Raw genomic sequence first — 17,979 nt, forward strand, 5'->3', positions numbered from 1 at the left:
AGTCGATTCATCAATTCTCATTTTCAGACCTTCCAAAGAAATTTAAATCTTAGAATTGAAATAATTTTTTAATGTAAAATTATAATTTTTATAACCAAACGATTATAAGTTTTAATCTTGATATCCTTATTTATATAATAAAAATCAAGCATAACAAAATATAAATCTATGCAAGTTTTAATTTTAAAAAATTTTCACTTGAGAAAGGTGTGTTAAAAAATAATATATATCATATTTTAAAATTTTATCTCATAACTTAATTTATTGAGCATACGAATACTTTGTTAATGAAGTCCTTTCCATGTTTCGATCTGTCATCTGCTTCACGCCATGGCTATTCTCTGGCCCGTGTAGGGAAAGAACCCGCAGGCCACTATTCGATTATAAAGAGTTTGCTAATAACTTGTGTGTGTTCATTACACTTTTCAGTTTATTCTTGCTTCTCCGACCACTTGGGTCAAGTAAACTTTTCACGCTGCATATGCCTCAGGTAGGGAAAGCTGATAAGAAGAAATGAGAAGATCGTTAATTTTTCAAGCAACTCAGAGTTTGGAACTATTTGCGTTGTTGTACGCATACATTACCCCATCATAAATGAAACTCGTCTAGTAACTAGAAATAAATACAATTAAAAATAAATAAATTCTAGATAGAGATATTTTTATAATTTTTAATGGGTGATAGATTTTATCTTCTTGATATCAATGGCTACTCCTGCACCATTTATAAAAACGACTATAATTAAAATCCTATATAATAATATTCTTTCTATTTTAACCAAAACAGGTTTATATATAAACAAATTAGATACGCAAACCCAATACCGCCCATGTCTAAACGTCGAACTTTGAAGCAATATATTTCATTTGTCTCTTTCTAATTTTTCTAATTTGTTGTTTTAGGATACTTGACAGTGAACTTTATTTTACCTCAACCTCAATAATTTAAAGGGTAAAGTATGATATTAAACGGGTTCAGACCACCCTACAAAAATAATTTACCATTCCTTTCCCACCCATGAGCTTGCCTCCAGAATCCCATTTTGGCAAAACATGCAAGGGGTCCCAAAGAGCACCAAAAACCACTCGAGTAATTAATCAAATATATTATGGGAACTCCAATGGAACGAAACGTTCTCAACTTTATTATTTCTTCTTTTAATACTCGGAGTAAACGTGGATCCCTAATGGTCGAAGAGGCGCGGCGCAGACTTTAACCGTGTTCAAATGTCAAGGGTAGGGTTAGTGATATAATAATACGTGGTCATCAACTTGCTCATTCCAGCTGATGAAAAGAACATACGGTGTGAAAAGAAATAAAACAAAATATATAAACGAGTTGCTTTGACTAATCATAATATACACGAATGGAGGACATCTAAACGATTAAAGAATCAATCATCAAAATATGCAAAGAAGAAACCTGGTACTGATGGGGCCATCCGAAAACGTTAATAGTTGATTCAGGATATGCACGGTCAACGATGCGCTTTCAGGGAAGCCACTATCATATGTTCCACCATTTGCGTTTCTCCATTTGCTTGGCAAGTTCATTTGCCATTGATGCAAAGTTTTCGGCCCCACTTTGCAGCTCCGCTGTACGCTCACTGAGCCTCTGTTGTGAATAATATAAACGAGGAGAAAAGAAAAGTTAGGCCAAAGCTAATCACTACAAGAATTTCTCCAGCGTGTATTCTTACAATTTGAAGAAAGTTGATCAATATGTGGTTGATTTAATAGGCCTCCTTAAGCTACTAAATCCGCAAGTTCATAACTGCTTTTAGGTTATCAAACTGCATGTTTCTAATTGTCTTGTTTGTGCTATTCCTGATGTAATTCTTTAACTGCCGTCAAAGCAATAGATTAAACTTCGAAATTAAGACTAAATATCCCCAGAACAAAGTAATTTAACCAGAAATTTTACCTGTAATACCAAATCCTCACAGTCGCACAATTAGTTAGGAAAAAAGAAAAGAAAGGCATGCATTTAAGTCCATTATCGTACCTAAAATCAATTTAATAACAATTGTCTTAACATTCAATGAGAGACTACTAAAAAATAAATAAATGCTGACCTCGATGTATGAAGTTTCCAAGAATTTAGTTCGAATAGGAGATACCATTTGGTAAGGTTAAGATAGCAGCCACTACCAGATGGTTATCAAAAAGGGTGGCCCTAATAAACTGTATTACAGGTATCGTTTTATTAGTTTAGGTGCAACGGGGGCCATAACAATTCATGGATAGTTCTTAAAGGGGGGCCCAAATTGTCAGGTCAAGGGGTCCCCAATTGTTAATCTCAGTTTGGTATATAATGACTTGCTGTCGAGATTGCAACCTTATAACGAGGGCATAATTTCAAAATATTGAGCCTTAAAGGCAACAAAAACTTCTTCCAGGAGATTCATCCAATGAGTTCATAAAAGGGAACCAAAACTAGTTCTATTACTACCTCAAGTTTTTCCTGGCGTTGTATGAGCTTGTCCTTTGCAAGTGCAGCTGCAGCAGAGGCATCCTGCAAACATAAACTACCATGTCAAAAAATAGATAATCCACAAGACATCAGCATTTTAACCTTTCATGTTGAATTACCCCCTTCCTATATTTAGCCTTAATTTCATCGGCTGTTCTGAGCTTTGGCTGTGAATCAGTACTTGCACCTTCAAATAATCTTTCCCTTTCTGTTCCCTTATCTGCAGCGCAACAAGAAGAACGGTTAGCATGAATTAGCAAATCTGCCAAAGTATAAGAAGATTTGGGGGTATGCCTTTAGTATCATTCTTCTTCGTTTCAGATGAAGGTGAGACAAATAGAGGTTCGTCAATATCAATGTCATCTGCAGCAAACAGAAGCAGAGTCAGGAAAAAGACCAGGTAAGGAAATAGAGATTCTTAGAGCAAGGGGATACAAAACCTATGCTAAGCTCCACAACTTTTTGGCCATCCGCATGGTCGATAGAAGGCTTTAAGAAAGGAGGGCTGGAAAATATGCTCTCTAAATGAGCAAAATCATTCTTACAAACTTCAAGAAGATCTACATGGTGCTCTGCCTTGCTCCCTGGGAAACCCTTAATCAAACCACCTAAAATACCAGAGGAAGCACCCTGCAGCCACAAAAGTTATTAGCATCATGCCCTAAAGTTTTTTTGGGGAAAAATACAGAAAGCCTGAAACATAACTCCAACCTGTGTTATCTTCTGATTGGGAGATAAACTGATTGTGGCATCAGCAGCAGCTGTAAGTAGTTTATCATGAAGGCAAGGCAATGACTCTGGAATCCTAAAATTGCCAGATTTTTGTAAAATTGTAAACTGTCTTTTCAATCAAGGTTCCAGGTCATAGGCAAACAGAAATAACACATCCTCATATAAGGGTGTGGAAAAGAGAGAGAGACCTGAAGTGGTTTTCAGAGGCCAAAAGCGATATAGCAGCAAATTCACATCCATTCACCTATAAAACAAAAAAAAAGAAGAAAACCACCAATCCAAGTTAGATATAAAATGCCAAAACTATGGTAGAAGCTGAAAAGAGATTGGCGGGGCATAAAATATCGACATCTAACACAAAGTGAACTAAATTTTATTTTGGATCACTAAGCTTACATCATTACAAAGTTCTAAATAGGTGAATTTATAACAGTACAATAATCATGGCAAAGTAGTCAAAAGTAAAGACTAGATGCAAGTCATATAAGATCAATAAACAAAAACAACAAACAAGTTTCGAATAATGCCCCAAAATCTGAAAACATGAAATGGACCTGCAGTATATTAGTTTGAATGCTTTTTTTTTGTTTCCATCATCTTAGTTATCAGGAGCTGCTCCAATTAGTTTGAATGTTATGCATCATTTGTCACTAAATCATTCAAGCCTATGTTTCCTTCCTCCTTAACCTATATGAGCATCAGCAACAGTCTGATCAATCTCAACTATCTCCATTGACTTAATCGAAATTTATCTCCCAGTCCATACACTAATAAGCATTGCTCATTGCCAATATAAAGACAAGGCTTCAAGAAGGAAATCTTGAATGGAAGGAGACGAAAATATTGAGATGAAATGAAAGAATTGTGGTCGATTCTGTCTTTATTATAGGCTGGAAGAATCTGTAATTTCTGGGGTTTATGATATTCCATTTAAAAAGAAATACTCTGATTCATCTCAAGTGTCACTCAACTCTTCTTGGGCCAGTATGAAACGCACAATCATGTTCCAGTTTGGTGAAGACCTATTCATGGCCAAGATATTAAAATAACCAAAAAATGAAATATGTCCTCGGCTAATTATTAAAACCATACCATACCTGCTTCTAAACTTGTCTTCCCTGCCCATTAATGTGGTTGTTGCACCTTTCACCAGTCATTCCAAGATCTATCTCAGTTAACTTAAACCATACACATCTCATTTCAAAGCACCTAAGATTCTTCTATAGAGAAGAATATTTTGCATTTTAAACTTAATTTTCCAGGGGATTATCTCATAGTTATAGTTTCCATGGAGTCCATGTTGCCAACATTAGGTATAGATCTCTCACTCTAGACCAATTGTTCACAAACACGACGCCTCCTCTGACAAAATAAAAGGAGGTAGAAGGAGAGAATACTTTGCAATTCATTCCTGCAGAATGTATCAGATAGGCAAGGGTGCATCATATCAGCATGTTTCATGCAAGTTGTCAACGAACTTTCACTAGCAGATCTACCAAATCTAAGGTTCCATTTGGAATATAACTTTTGCAAATGAATTTAGGATATTTTTTTTACTTTTTACTCAAATAAAAGTCCTAGATATATTTGGTTAGAAATATCTTTTTGACAAGAATAAAAAAGCTACAAAATTGCATTAAAATTTTGCTTTAATCATAAGTAAAATTTTTGTAACATTTAACTTGCTGATTCTACATCACACCTCCTCCTTGAATTTATTTTTTTTTGCTTGGAGTCGTCTTTTTCCTAACATACTTCCAAGTTAAATTAATAGGAATATATATTGATCGGTATTTTTGTCATTGGTGATTTATGAAAGATAACATTTCAATTATGAATCAGTGAATTGTGAGAGTTTCATTCTTCAAATTTGCAGAAGATGGCAAAAGAAAAAACTATGTGATTCAAAGGTTCCTAAATCAGGAATTTTTGCTGGTAATATAACACAATGAAAATATTTTCTCCGTCCGAATAAAAAATGCAATAAAAAATCTAACCAGAATAATCTGAGCATTTTCAGATGGACATATTGTCTTCTCCATATTAGTCTTGAAGTTCCACCTTAGGATTGACATTAAAGAGCTTTCTACAACCACTTCAAGATCTGGCAAAGATCTGTCTAACATAAAATTAGCTTCTACACGAAAGATTTACTTAGATTCATCAGATGATCAATTTCCACTAAATAAGAGTTATAGAAAAACTTAAAAAGCAAATGAAAATTTGCAACATCAATTAAACAAGAGAAGTACAATGAGTGCTTTACCTAATTTCAATCTCTCCGGTCTGATAGAGTAAAATGATCCCACACTCTTTATCGTCCTTCTTGAATGGTGCACTCCAACAGCATGGTTTCATGAGATTTACCTTTCGAATAGGATCACTGTCCACCTAGAATAAGAGGGCTTTACTAAATGGAAAGTGGAGGTACAGATGGTGAAACCAAAGACTTACAGAAAAGGGCACCTCATTCAAAGAATGCAAATGCAATGCATCCTCACAACAAAACAAAAGAAGAAAATTTTCTTCTCTCTGCTTAAAGCGGGCTGCTTTAGCAGAGGCCTCGTGGTCAACTTTAAGTGGAGAACTTTCACTGCAAGAAGCAGCTGGGGCAGATTCACTTTTAGTGTCACTTTTCTGAGATGAAACAGATAAATGTTTTCCACTAGACATTTCAGAGATGTAGCTGCCACCCTCTGCTTGGAAAAAATCAGAAATTCATTCGATTTGTTGGAAGCAAAAAACACTATTCTCTGCCCAGTTGAAAAAAAATACTTGCCTATAATATATATTGAAGGTGAGATAAGTTCCGTTGCAGATTTTATTGATTGGGAGAAGAGAATACCACCATTGTTTCCATCCATGACAACAATACAGGCATCTTTGGTCATTGCAAACACTTTCAAACTTACATGATCTTCCACAATTGTGGATCCAGTGTCTTCTGAATTATTTATTAAGTCAATACAATTTGAAAACACAGCCAGAGACTTGACAGGCAAACTGGAGCCAGATAGACTGTCCGTGAGAAATAAAACAGATGATGTACTAGTGTCAAGCATTGCTACCTGAAACATCCAATTGAGAAATCAACTCTCGAAACTAATTAGGTTGATAATTTGGCATTTCAATTAACAAAGAGGGAAAAGAATAAGCAAATGATTCCCACCTGGGCACAATGAAATCCCACAGCAAGTCTGGTTCCAGAATTTGCAAATTGCAATGCATATATAGGAGAACTTAGGAAAGAAAATACAGCTGTACATTGAGGTCCATCCTCTTGGTCCAGAGTGTAGACTGCACAGAAACTAATATGTTAAACTAAAGACTGAAAAAAAAAAGGAACTTCAATCATTGCAAAAACAAAGATGCTGTCCATTTTCTCCAGCATTAGTAAAATAATAATCACTTTTACTCGTTAGACTATCCATTCAAACTGAAACCAGCATCTGATCAAAAGAGAATGAAAAACTCAAACCACGCTATCTTTCTCTACCACGCCATCTTTCTCTATGAGGATTAGCTGCATAGTGCCATTTTGTTGTAAGACCAGTTACTCGTCAGTAAAATGGAATCTTTATAAAATAAAATTCTCTGTTTCAATCTTCAGAGAAAAAACCCTACAATTATCCATGAATTCTTCAAAGAAGAAAAGTGGACTTAAAATAGAAATATGTAGCAGGGGTGGATCAACTTCTAATCAACCAAGCTGTGCTGACAGTGCAGATGAACATTTAGAATAGTGAGCAAGAAGAATAAGTCTATCTTCCAACTATCAGGGAAATAACACTTGCTTTCACTGTGAAAAGCTTGTTTCAGAATGGAAATCCCAGACTTACAGGTCAAACTGCAATTTTTAGCATTAGGTCAAACATTTTAGAACCATCTAGAGTCTAAAACTAGCTTCTCTATAATGATCTAAATATTAGTAGTACCTCAACCAATTTCTAAAACCCATACATCTTAGACCTTTCTGAAATTTTTTAAACCAAATTTATAAATAAATAAATAAAATAGAGAAAGATGCAGATAAAAAGTATATATAGGATGATACCTTCCTTTTCAGTTTCTGTCACAAACTTCAAACTCATCTCATCAGCACTACATACAAGCTTATATAGACGAACCTACACACTCTCCAAGAGAAATAGAATTACCAAGGCATTAAATTTCAGTAGTCATAAATGAATCACTGACAAAAATTCAACTCTTACCATCACTCACCAAGAGAAATAGAATTACCAAAGCATTAAATTTCAGTAGTCATAAATGAATCACTGACAAAAATTCAACTCTTACCGTACCACACTCATTGCCAATAGCTAAACATAAGGTAGTGGAGCAAAAATCCAAAGCAGATACTGATGCATTAACATTAGCAACATTGATACCTTTGACCTGTGCATCACACAAATTTGGGATCCTTGACTATCAATTTCAATTCAATAAGGGATGCATGTCAATGGAATTTGAAAATGAAACTCACAAAATTGTGAAAGTACTAACCTCCGGTCCTAAAACATAAATGAGTGCAAATGTTGGAAAGGTGGCATCCCATATTCTTACAGTTCCATCTTGGTAACCAGCTATATATAATCTCTCGACCTGATATTTTTCAGCATCATGAAGTTGGCTAGGAACTCCACCAGTCAAAGGCCAATTTGTATTTCCAGAAGAATGTGTTGCTTGAGGTTTTCTAGCAGAAATTGCCTAATAAAAAAAGAAAAGAAAATTGAGAAAGAAAAACTAGTTTACCCAAGGCACAAGGATTCCAATCAAACATTTCTTGTGGAAAAGTTATTTTTTGGTTGGAACCATTTATACTATCAACAGCTGCGCACATAAAAGTGAAGGAAAATGGTAGAAGATTTTAAATTCGTTTTTGCATTTCCTTTTCCTGTCAAGCAAATGAAATCTATTTTATAGCCGCTGGGCTGTGATTAAAAAAAAAAAAATACCTCAGAAAGAGCCTTTGAGAACTTGCCATCTCTAAAGACCAGACCAAATTTTGCTGCAGTCAATTGTGGTTCGATAGTAGGTATAACCATGGGGTACTGCATTGAAGAAACATAATTCCTTGTCTCTTGTAGGGATGTTGAGGAAGACAAGCCAGCGTCATTATAAAAGTGCAGCTGTCCTGGATTAGTTAATACCAAAGTGCCTGAAGTTCCCATCAAGCCACCACTAGGTAAAACAACCATATCAGCAAAAGAACCATTCAGAGTAAGATCAACACGCCCAATGCATTTTAGACTTTCTATTCCAGAAGACCAATCAAGGCTCAAAATCTGTAGAACATAGAAATGTGTTAATATAAAGTGTGCACCATCTAGACTTAAACATTGAAAAGAAAGACTGACAAATCTATTGTTGATCTGATTATTGGATTTTTAGTCACTAAAATTCTTGTGAACTCTGATATGCCATAATGACTGGACAAAAATCTAACATACTCGTGAAAAAGGATGTATCAAGTGCTAAGCCGCTTTTAGCTTCTGATTCAATGAGTTAACTTTCATTCAAAAAATAGCATTCCTCATCTCAGATATGCCTTCAGGTATTGATGATATAATAAGCAACTATTTTTTTCTCCTTCTATGGATAAAATAAATAAGCTCCTATCTCAGATTATTCATGAAATGTTTCTTAAATCCCCAGTTGGGTGAGACAGGACACCTTGATAGTTTTTCATCTATTAGTATGAGAAATATATATATGAACAAAAAACAAATTGTAAAAAAATTAATCTTAATTTAGAAATCAAACCGTTAGAACTTCTTCAGATCCAATTGCATCACCACCATAGATAAAGAGCTGGCCTCAACACTCATTATGCGGTCTGTGTGAAGACCAATGCAAAACAATGACAGGGAGTCTTCTGTCACCTGTGGATAACTGTAGCTTAACAACATCGTTTGATGATTTTGCAGCATGCTTATCTGTAGCAGAAGCAGTACTTGATAGGTTCCACAACAATATATCTCCATCAACATAACCAACAGCAAGAACTGACCCATCAGTAGATGCCCAACAGAGGGCAGCTATCTCTTTCTCCAATGGCTCATAGTCTGATCTATCATCAGAAAGCTTGTGTCCTATTTCTTTGTGAGAATCAGCTGTTATTTCACATTTCAATTCAATATCTTTGTTCCCTTTAACTAGAACAACTTTATCTTCAGAGACATCCCAAAGAATCATCAACCCATCCTCATATGCAATCAACACTCTGAAACAAAACAAATTATTTGAAATTCATGAGAACAGCATAAAAGAATAAGTTGTGCATTATAATACAGCTATGCCCTTATTTTATACAGATCTAAAACTCGTGTGATTAGACACATGCACAGAACCTCAAGAGAGAGGGAGACTAATTTAATCTTAATAAAGCATACCCATCTCCATGACATATGGTGCAAGTGTCTGATTCTACATTTATAGAAACATGTTCCATCATATATGCTGATAAAAGCACAAGCATAATTACCAAGTCACCAAACCTTACAGATGGTCCAGAGGCCAGTGTCCAGTCCACATGCCTCTAGAAGCAAATAATTATAATTTATGACGAGAAAAGAGTCAACTGCTGGTGCATGGTAGATAAATAATAAGACCATCTCAACATAATGAGATTCAAGAGAAGAAAACCTATATTTTTAAAACAAAGGAAAGGAAAAAAAACACAAGAGGGCGGGAACTTCTAGCAAATCTTGTCTTACTTGTTTCCTTGAGAAGAAGGTTGGGGCAGAACTCCTACAACAGAATGATTCTTAGGTGATGACATACCAGATGCATCTGGCACTAATTGGCATACATGTTAGAATAGAAATAAATAGGTAAAAGCACACAAAGTATAGAGAGATGGAGATATAAAGAAGGGAGGTCACGCCAACAAAATCAGGCAAAAATTAACTCAACACCAGTCACTTTGTAGCTGTGTTAAACCATAATCATCTATTCAAAAATAAAATAATCAAAAAGTGCTCCTTCAAAAAAGATAGAGTAGCTGTAAATTAAAAAACTAATGCAAAAAAGGTTTGAAAAGAATTCATTCGCCTAAACCTTATCAAACTCAATACAGAATAAGATCATTACCCTCTGCTACATCTGCAGGAACATGGTATGGCATCTGTACAAGTTTAACTTCTTCGGCATCATACTTCAATACATACACCATCCCATACTCATCTCCAATATACCTGCGGTGTTAATGGGTGGCAACAATTAAATGAAGTGCACAATATTTCACACGCCTTTGATGGAAATAAATAAATTCCAAATGGAAATGCAGTATAGTATCGCTATTTCATACATGTAACTTGAGGCAAAAATAACAGAGAATGCAGTTATATTGGAGTCCCATTGTAAAGTGGAAGCAATTTGTCTTTGCTCTAAATCCCAAACCTGCCAATATTGATAACCTTTCAATACACAAGCTATATAATTCCTAGTACTAGGGAAGATTTTAACAAGAAGATCTTGCATAGCTACAGGAGCCATACCTGAATCTCATTGTCACTTGACACGCTGACTAGGATACCTTGATTTTGTAGAAACTATCAAAAGATTAAAAAAAAAAGTGAATCCACAGATGTTCTGACATTTGATAAATAAAATAAAAAAGGATGCCAAATAGAATGTGGAATTCGGTTTGAGCTTTAAATAATCAAGTAAGCAAATGCAACCCCCCCCCCCCCCCCCCCAAAAAAAAAAAAAAAAAAGAATTACGAACACATCAAACAAAATGAAACGACAAGGAGAGAAAAGGGACAGAAAGATGCGAAATCATCTCCAGATCTGAACTTACAAACCTCTAAGTATTTGAATGGTAATGTCTTTGGAGAAACAAGAAGTCCTTCGATGCTATCACCACCGATCACTTTTATTCTTCCATCCCTGCACCAATTAAAGAACCAAAAAAACAAAAATCATCAAGAAACCTCGTATTGATGTTTTCTAATGCCTGCACTTCAACTTTTACAGCTTCTCTGCCGATCACTGGATATCAAAAATACGGAAAATGCAAGCGATTCCATTCAATAAATCAAAACTCCCAGTTCATAAAACAGCAATAAACATACTTATTTAATAGAAAATAAATCAAGCAAGGCAGTCGCGCAATAACTGGTCAATAGTCCAAAGCTTGTTAGGAATTAGAAAAAGAAAATGCAGACTCACAGTGTTCCAATTGCTAAAAGGCTTTGAATGTGATCAAAAGCTAAAACAGACGCAGTAGAAGGGATCCCATAGTGTAGAGCAATCCGTGGATTTATATCTTTCAGTGTCAACCCTCCCTTTGACACATTATCCTGAAGTTCATTAAATTAGCATAAAAATGAATCATTGATTCCATTATCCTGAATAGCTCAAAATTGAATTTGTGAGCATTCCTTTGATTAACGAGATTAATATATGAATCGAAGGATTGATTTGATAAATCAGACAAAATGTTGTTTAGAAACCGAATCTATTGCAAAAGTAAAAAAAGAAATCAGTACCTTTGCAGGTGGTGATTGCGGTTGCGGTGGTGGTTGTTGCTGTGGTGAAGGTGGCTGTTGTTGTGCGGTGTGTTTTTGAAAGAGTTTGGAAAACATGGTAGATCGACGAGGGGGCTGTTCTTTCTTCGTTTCGAATTCAAATTATCAAGCACCGACGGATATGACGGAGATGATCAGGGGGTTTTCATCGGAATTTTTTTTAAAGATGAACGGTCATACAGAGCTGATGACTGGTTGGTTTGTTTGCTTGTTTGTTAAGCGAGGTTTTGCCACGTAGTAAATTGCACGGTGCTTTTTCTTGTGTTTAAAAATTATTTTTGTATTATCTTAAATTTTAATATTAAAAATAAATTTAAAAAATATATTATTTTAATATATTTTTAAATGAATAATACTTTTTACAATCTTAAATATTACCTTAATTTCTCCATGAACTAAAATTTTTTATATATTATGCTCTGATTTTTTAAAAGCAAAATTCAATGTCAAGGGATAATCTTACTAATTAATTATTATTTTTTTCATCACCGAGTAATCGTAAAATTGAATGAAAGTAGTTAAATGAAGGCGAATTGTGGAATGGAATTATTCTTCGACGATGGATAATTCTTATGTGATAAGAAAAAAATTATTCTTCGACAATGGAACTATCCTTGAACTCTTGATTTGTGTGCAAGTTATGACAAAAAGTGGTGAAGAAGAACGATAAAACTATTTTAAAATAAACGGATATAATTTTAATATATATTAAAAATAAAAATAATTTATTATTTTATTATTTTTCTCTCTCTAGCATCATATAAATTGTTGAACTTAAGACTAATGTTAACATTTAAAAAACGTTCAAGAAACAAAATAGGGGGGGGGGGGTTGTTAAGGATTTTTTTGTTAAAAATTAAAAAAATCATTTTAACTTAATAATTTTAAACTATTAACTAAAATTTTAAAATATAATTTATATTATTTTAAAATAATATTGATGTGATAATAATCATTTTATCATGGTTGCTGATGAGCCTTCATTGCTTGGGCCATGATACGTCCAAGTCTCTCTTCCCGAAAAAAATCCAAATTGTTTTTTTACTGTGATTTATCGATATTGGATTGGGCGAGGACCTTGCAAGGATCATTCTATTTGGCGCGTGCGCTTTGAATTTCTTTGGCGGTTCTATGTTTACCCTCCACGTGGGAGAGGTCTTTCTTTTCCATTGTTTTTGGGAATTTCTTTCTTAATGACGGTAGCAAGCATACTAGTGATAGAGTGTATTTTCTATTGATATAGCTGTTGTGGTTGTGGTTTGAAAAAAATTGTTTTATAAAAAGTACTTTTAGTTGAGGTTGGTTTTGAAAAAATAGATGTTTGGTTAAAACTGTGATTGAAATTGAGGTTGAACAAAAAGTAGTTTAATGTGTTTGGTTAAGAATGCTTTTGAAATTGAGGTTATAAAATAATTAAAAAAAAAATATATTAATATTTATGGTTTTTAATTTAAATATTGTAGATTTAACTATTGTTATTACATCGTGAAATAAATCATACTTTATATATATAAAAAATTATTGTTTCATTAAACTATCTACAATTCTATTACATATAAAATTCATCTGACAAAAACTACAGTTTCCATGATTTTTTTAGCGTGCAATAAAATTAGGTAAAGTATTATCAGGAATAAAATTGAGATTACAGTACGAATAAATTTAATTCACCTTAAACTAAATTTTTTTTTTAAAAAAATTATTATTTTTTGAAAAAGAAAAATGTTAACTGATTTTTTAAAAAAAAAACTGTTCAAAAAATCAGCATCCCTCCACACTGTTCACTAAAATAAATAGTGTGTAGGGATGCTGATTTTTTAAAAAAAAAAAAGATTTAAAAAACAAACACTGTTCACTTTAGTGAACAGTGTACGCGCACTGTTTACTAAAGTGAACAATGTGGAGGGATGCTGCATGGTGCAGCAGCAAGAAGCACATAGAACCTGCCTTTATTTTTCAGCGTTTCAAATGTGAAATTGGATGGGATCCATGATTAGTATTTAATGTTTTTTTTTGGTTACTAAATATTGTTGCATCTGTATTTTAAGTAAAATACAGGCGCAACAACGTAGACAAACACTATCATAGTGGAGTCAAAATGGGCATGGCCGAGACAGCAGAAAAGGCCACGCCACGGCCCATGATTCGGTGTCTCTTCTGCAATATCAATGCAGTCGATTCATCTGGACATGCGGTGGGAAATATTATACAGTTGATTTATTAATAATGAAACTTTACATACGAGCATGTCTCTGTCGGAGGCACACGAGTACTATATATTATGGTATTTATGACACACATATGGTACGTTTCAATAAACAAACAGCAAAGAATAGTTTTGTGTACCCGTGTAACCCGAACCTGCTACCACCAGAGGCCCGCAGCTCTCCGCACAACAAGCCAACAGCCTGCCACCACTATAAAAAAAGATCACGGGTTTGTTGGAGTGATAAAACGATGACTGTCATTTCACGAGGTGTGATGGGTAGAGATATGAGTTGTGATTGGGTTTCATTTTTTTTTCCCTTCTTGAAACGATTCAATGAAAATCCAATTAAAGACTTATCTCGCACCCCCCTTGATTGTGATTGGGTTTCATTTTTCAAACATGAGGTGTGATGGGCAAATTAAACAGTTGGCTAAGGCTGTATGTCACAAGATCGAACCTAATTTTTGACTATTTTCATGCAGCTACGTTTATGCAAGCTTTATTATTATTATTATTATTATTATTATCTGCCAATATCACGAATTAAACGCGACACATCCAAATATGTACGCTACCTTGTTTAATTAATCGGACCAAAAACATAAATAGGCCCAATATCCAACATGTTATGTCAACATCGATCTGCTGTCTTTTCTGGTTTTGATGATATTTTTTAATTTTATTTTTAAGAATTGTTTAAAAAAATAATTTTTTATTTTAAAAAAATAATTTTTAATATTTTTAATTAGTTTAATATAAAAAATAATTTCTTAAAAATAAAATAATTTTATTTTAATAGATTTTTAATAAAAAATATTATAAAAAATAACCACTAATAAACTCCAAAAAATAACACAAAAACCTTAGGCGTGGCATGCAACCAACATCCATATATAAGCAAACAACACATCTGCACATTATTCGAATATTTATCTTCTGTTCTCCATATCATGACCTCCTCAGCTCTAGAGCAAACAAAACATCTGTCAAAAATGGACAGCACGACAGCAGCCCCGCCACCAACGCCATCAGCACAGCCGAACAGCCAACTTGCCTCTTCAGCAGCATCTGCCGATATCCTCTCTCGTCTCCTACATCGCCTGCCCCCTACTCTCTCCCTCCCCACTCGCCGTTCCAGTCCTGCCACGTCTTTCCCTCTCATCTCTCTCTCTGACCCAAACCTTCAAGACCTTATATTCTCTGCATCCTCTCAACGCGGTTACTTTCAACTCACAAACCACAACATACCTTCCAAACTCGCGACCTCAGCGGAGTTGGAATCTGTTTCTCTCTTTGATCTCGCTAAAGATAAAAAAGAATCGTACTTTCCTAAAAACTGGCCTCTGGGTTTCGAAGGAGATGAAGATGGAAACGGCGAGTCGTTTTGGTTGGACGCTGAGTGTTCCACTGTTTCAACTGAGTTGGTTTTAGCTTCCCTGCGCGAGCTAACTCGGGCTCTAGAGAAACTGGGGTTAGAGGTAATTCAAATGCTTTCAAATGGAGCGGGGTTCGAGAATCCGCTAAAGGAGCATCCGACCAGGAATTATTCATTGTTATGTTTACATGGTGGTTTGGATGGGAATGATGACAAGCCTGGTCTGTCGGGTGGGTCTTATCCTTACATAGTCGGGTTGCAGTATCAAATTCGGTGCCAGAAGTATTCCCTGCTGACGGATTCGGGTTGGGTTACTGTGCTGCCACAGGTGGACTCAATTATGGTTACAGTCGGCGACATTGCTCAGGTGAGCTTTAATTAACCTCCTTATATCCATTCTAGATTAGCAGCAGTGGTTCAGAAATTTTAGGTGGTTTGTTACTGGTTACATTTGTTTTTGGGTCCAAATTACGGGTCGGGTTATCTTTGAGGATGCCCTAAGTAAATGGTCAAAGTGCTCCATACTTTATAAGTTAAAGCAAGCTCCAAAGTTAAAACAAACAGATGGCTCAAACTTTTGGGTAACTCTTTCATCATTAAACATGTAATTTTGAATTTCTGTGCCAATGATGGGAGTTACTTGGACCAATTACTCCATGTTACTTTAATGCATGAAAAATATAAATTTTAGGAGGCAGCACAGAGCTACACGTACATGCTGACTGGCTTGTGGGGCAGGAGTTTATGACAAAAACACGTTACTAAAGGCTTCGACGACTCCAGAAAACAAAATGCCATGGCCCATGGGATGGGTTGGAATGGACCAGCTTGAGCTCCTTACAGAGGATGCTCAATTCAAATATAAATGGTTTATTTAAACTATTTTTTTAATGTATTGTGGTATTTTTTTTTAAAAAAATATTTTATTAATTAAATCATTTTTTTTTACGCTGGATTCTATAAATAATTACTCTTAAAACTTAAATTTTATAAAAGCTAAAATAATTTTATTTTTATTAATAAAAACCTTTTTTTTTTACTTACATGTATCATTTCACAATGTTAATTTTTAATTAAACATATTTTTTAAAATTATAACTAAAAATATTTTTTAAAAACCTATTTTTTTTCTAACATTAATTTTTAATTAAATATATTTTTTAAAATTATAACTAAAAATATTTTTTAAAAACCTTTTTTTTTTTCTAAACTGTAACTGTAAAACCTATTATAATGCCAAACACATATCTAATGGAAGTCAGCAATTAGGCTTTATATGGGTATATATGGAGGCTTGGAGCTAGGAACCTAATCAGACTACGCTAAACCTATCCGGGGGCTTAATTAAGTTAGACCTTTAATGACCTTAACGAGTTTACCATTGATGCAAGCTATTTTCGGCACTCTGATCTTAATGAATAAAATACCAGTTCACGCTTTATGCAGCGAACATGTCTCATGATCTCGTCCATTTGCGTTGTGTACTTCAATAAATTGACACACATTTACGAGTAAAATATCATCTTTTATTGACTCACCTTATGCCCATCTGAGGAAGTCAGTTGTGTATATGTTTTTTTTCCCATTTGGCATGAACGAACGGTAGGTGTGGAGCAATGGCAAATTGAAGAAAGTAAGAGGAAGACCAAAGGCATGCTTGGGAGATTGTGAAAACTCGAGATGCATATCGATGTCACTACTAGTTACTCTTCCCTCGGAAAGTACAGTCTCTCCCCTCCTTCCTAAAGTGATTACTGATGGAATTAATGCAAACGAGGATGAAATCAGAGAAGATGAAGAACAAGATAATATTCACAGTGTATGTAAGACGGGAAGGAGATTTGGCTCGTTTCCTTTCGATGACTATGCTTGGAGAGTGTATCATGGACCTCTCCTCTTCAAAGACCCTCTTGACAAATATCGCATCTAGATTCATAATTTTTTTGGTCTCATTTTTCTTTCTTACTTTTTATTCAGAGAATTACATTGATGGTTATGTATTCCCATACTGTGTGTTGTTTTCTCATGTTGATTTTTTTTTTAATTCCTTGCTTTATGTTAAACGTGTCAAGATACTCAACCATTATGAATTCTTTTTTTGAACACCATTTATTGTAGAGTCGTTATCATCATGCTTGTAGTTTGTTTAACCTATTTACGTGGCTGGTATTCTATTATAGGATATTTTTTTTTATAAAAGAAATTGTATATAGATATTTTTTCAATGGATTTCTATAGTATAAAAAATTCAAATTTAAATAATTTTTTTTATACGTACATATAATCAAATAAATCTAGAATTATGTGTGTAAATAAATACATAAAAAGTCATCAACGATATCTAAAATTAAAACTTAAAAAATTAAGAGACAAGTGTAGATCAAGATATTTAATCTCGAAATACATAATATTTACTGTTAAAGAACCAATTTAACTCAAAAGCTTAAGCTATTAGGTGAGGTCCCATGATATGATTTATATTATTTTCTAACACACCCCCTCAAGTGAAAACCCTTTGGGCTTGAAACTTGCACATGTTCATATTACCTTGTGTTTTATTTTTTTATCAAATAAATGAAGGTGGTGAGATTCGAACTCGTGACCACTTGGTCATCAAGGCTCTGATACCATGTCAAAGAACCAATTCAACCCAA

At 34.3% G+C, this 17,979-nt stretch overlaps 2 protein-coding genes across 2 annotated transcripts; one reads left to right on the forward strand and one right to left on the reverse strand.

The window, feature by feature from the left end:
* Positions 1-1,245: 1,245 nt before the first annotated feature.
* Positions 1,246-11,978, reverse strand: LOC7488026 (uncharacterized). The gene is given in 24 exon segments (XM_024607304.2): positions 1,246-1,614; positions 2,452-2,514; positions 2,592-2,692; positions 2,767-2,835; positions 2,913-3,102; positions 3,184-3,277; positions 3,393-3,448; positions 5,202-5,319; positions 5,471-5,595; positions 5,671-5,900; positions 5,984-6,272; positions 6,374-6,501; positions 7,259-7,331; positions 7,504-7,602; positions 7,711-7,914; positions 8,163-8,492; positions 8,971-9,430; positions 9,924-10,005; positions 10,300-10,403; positions 10,517-10,608; positions 10,707-10,760; positions 11,016-11,100; positions 11,383-11,513; positions 11,703-11,978. Coding segments are annotated over 24 exon segments (3,381 nt in total). The 5' UTR covers positions 11,799-11,978; the 3' UTR covers positions 1,246-1,506.
* A 2,889-nt stretch (positions 11,979-14,867) lies between these two features.
* On the forward strand, positions 14,868-17,433 carry LOC7488027 (gibberellin 2-beta-dioxygenase 1). Its single transcript, XM_002311194.4, has 2 exons — positions 14,868-15,692; positions 16,932-17,433. Exons 1-2 carry the CDS (start codon positions 14,901-14,903, stop codon positions 17,253-17,255), a joined length of 1,116 nt encoding a protein of 371 aa, XP_002311230.4. The 5' UTR covers positions 14,868-14,900; the 3' UTR covers positions 17,256-17,433.
* The last annotated feature ends 546 nt before the right edge of the window (positions 17,434-17,979 follow it).

This window comes from Populus trichocarpa, chromosome 8, assembly GCF_000002775.5.
Source record: "Populus trichocarpa isolate Nisqually-1 chromosome 8, P.trichocarpa_v4.1, whole genome shotgun sequence".
NCBI classification, from domain to species: domain Eukaryota; kingdom Viridiplantae; phylum Streptophyta; class Magnoliopsida; order Malpighiales; family Salicaceae; genus Populus; species Populus trichocarpa.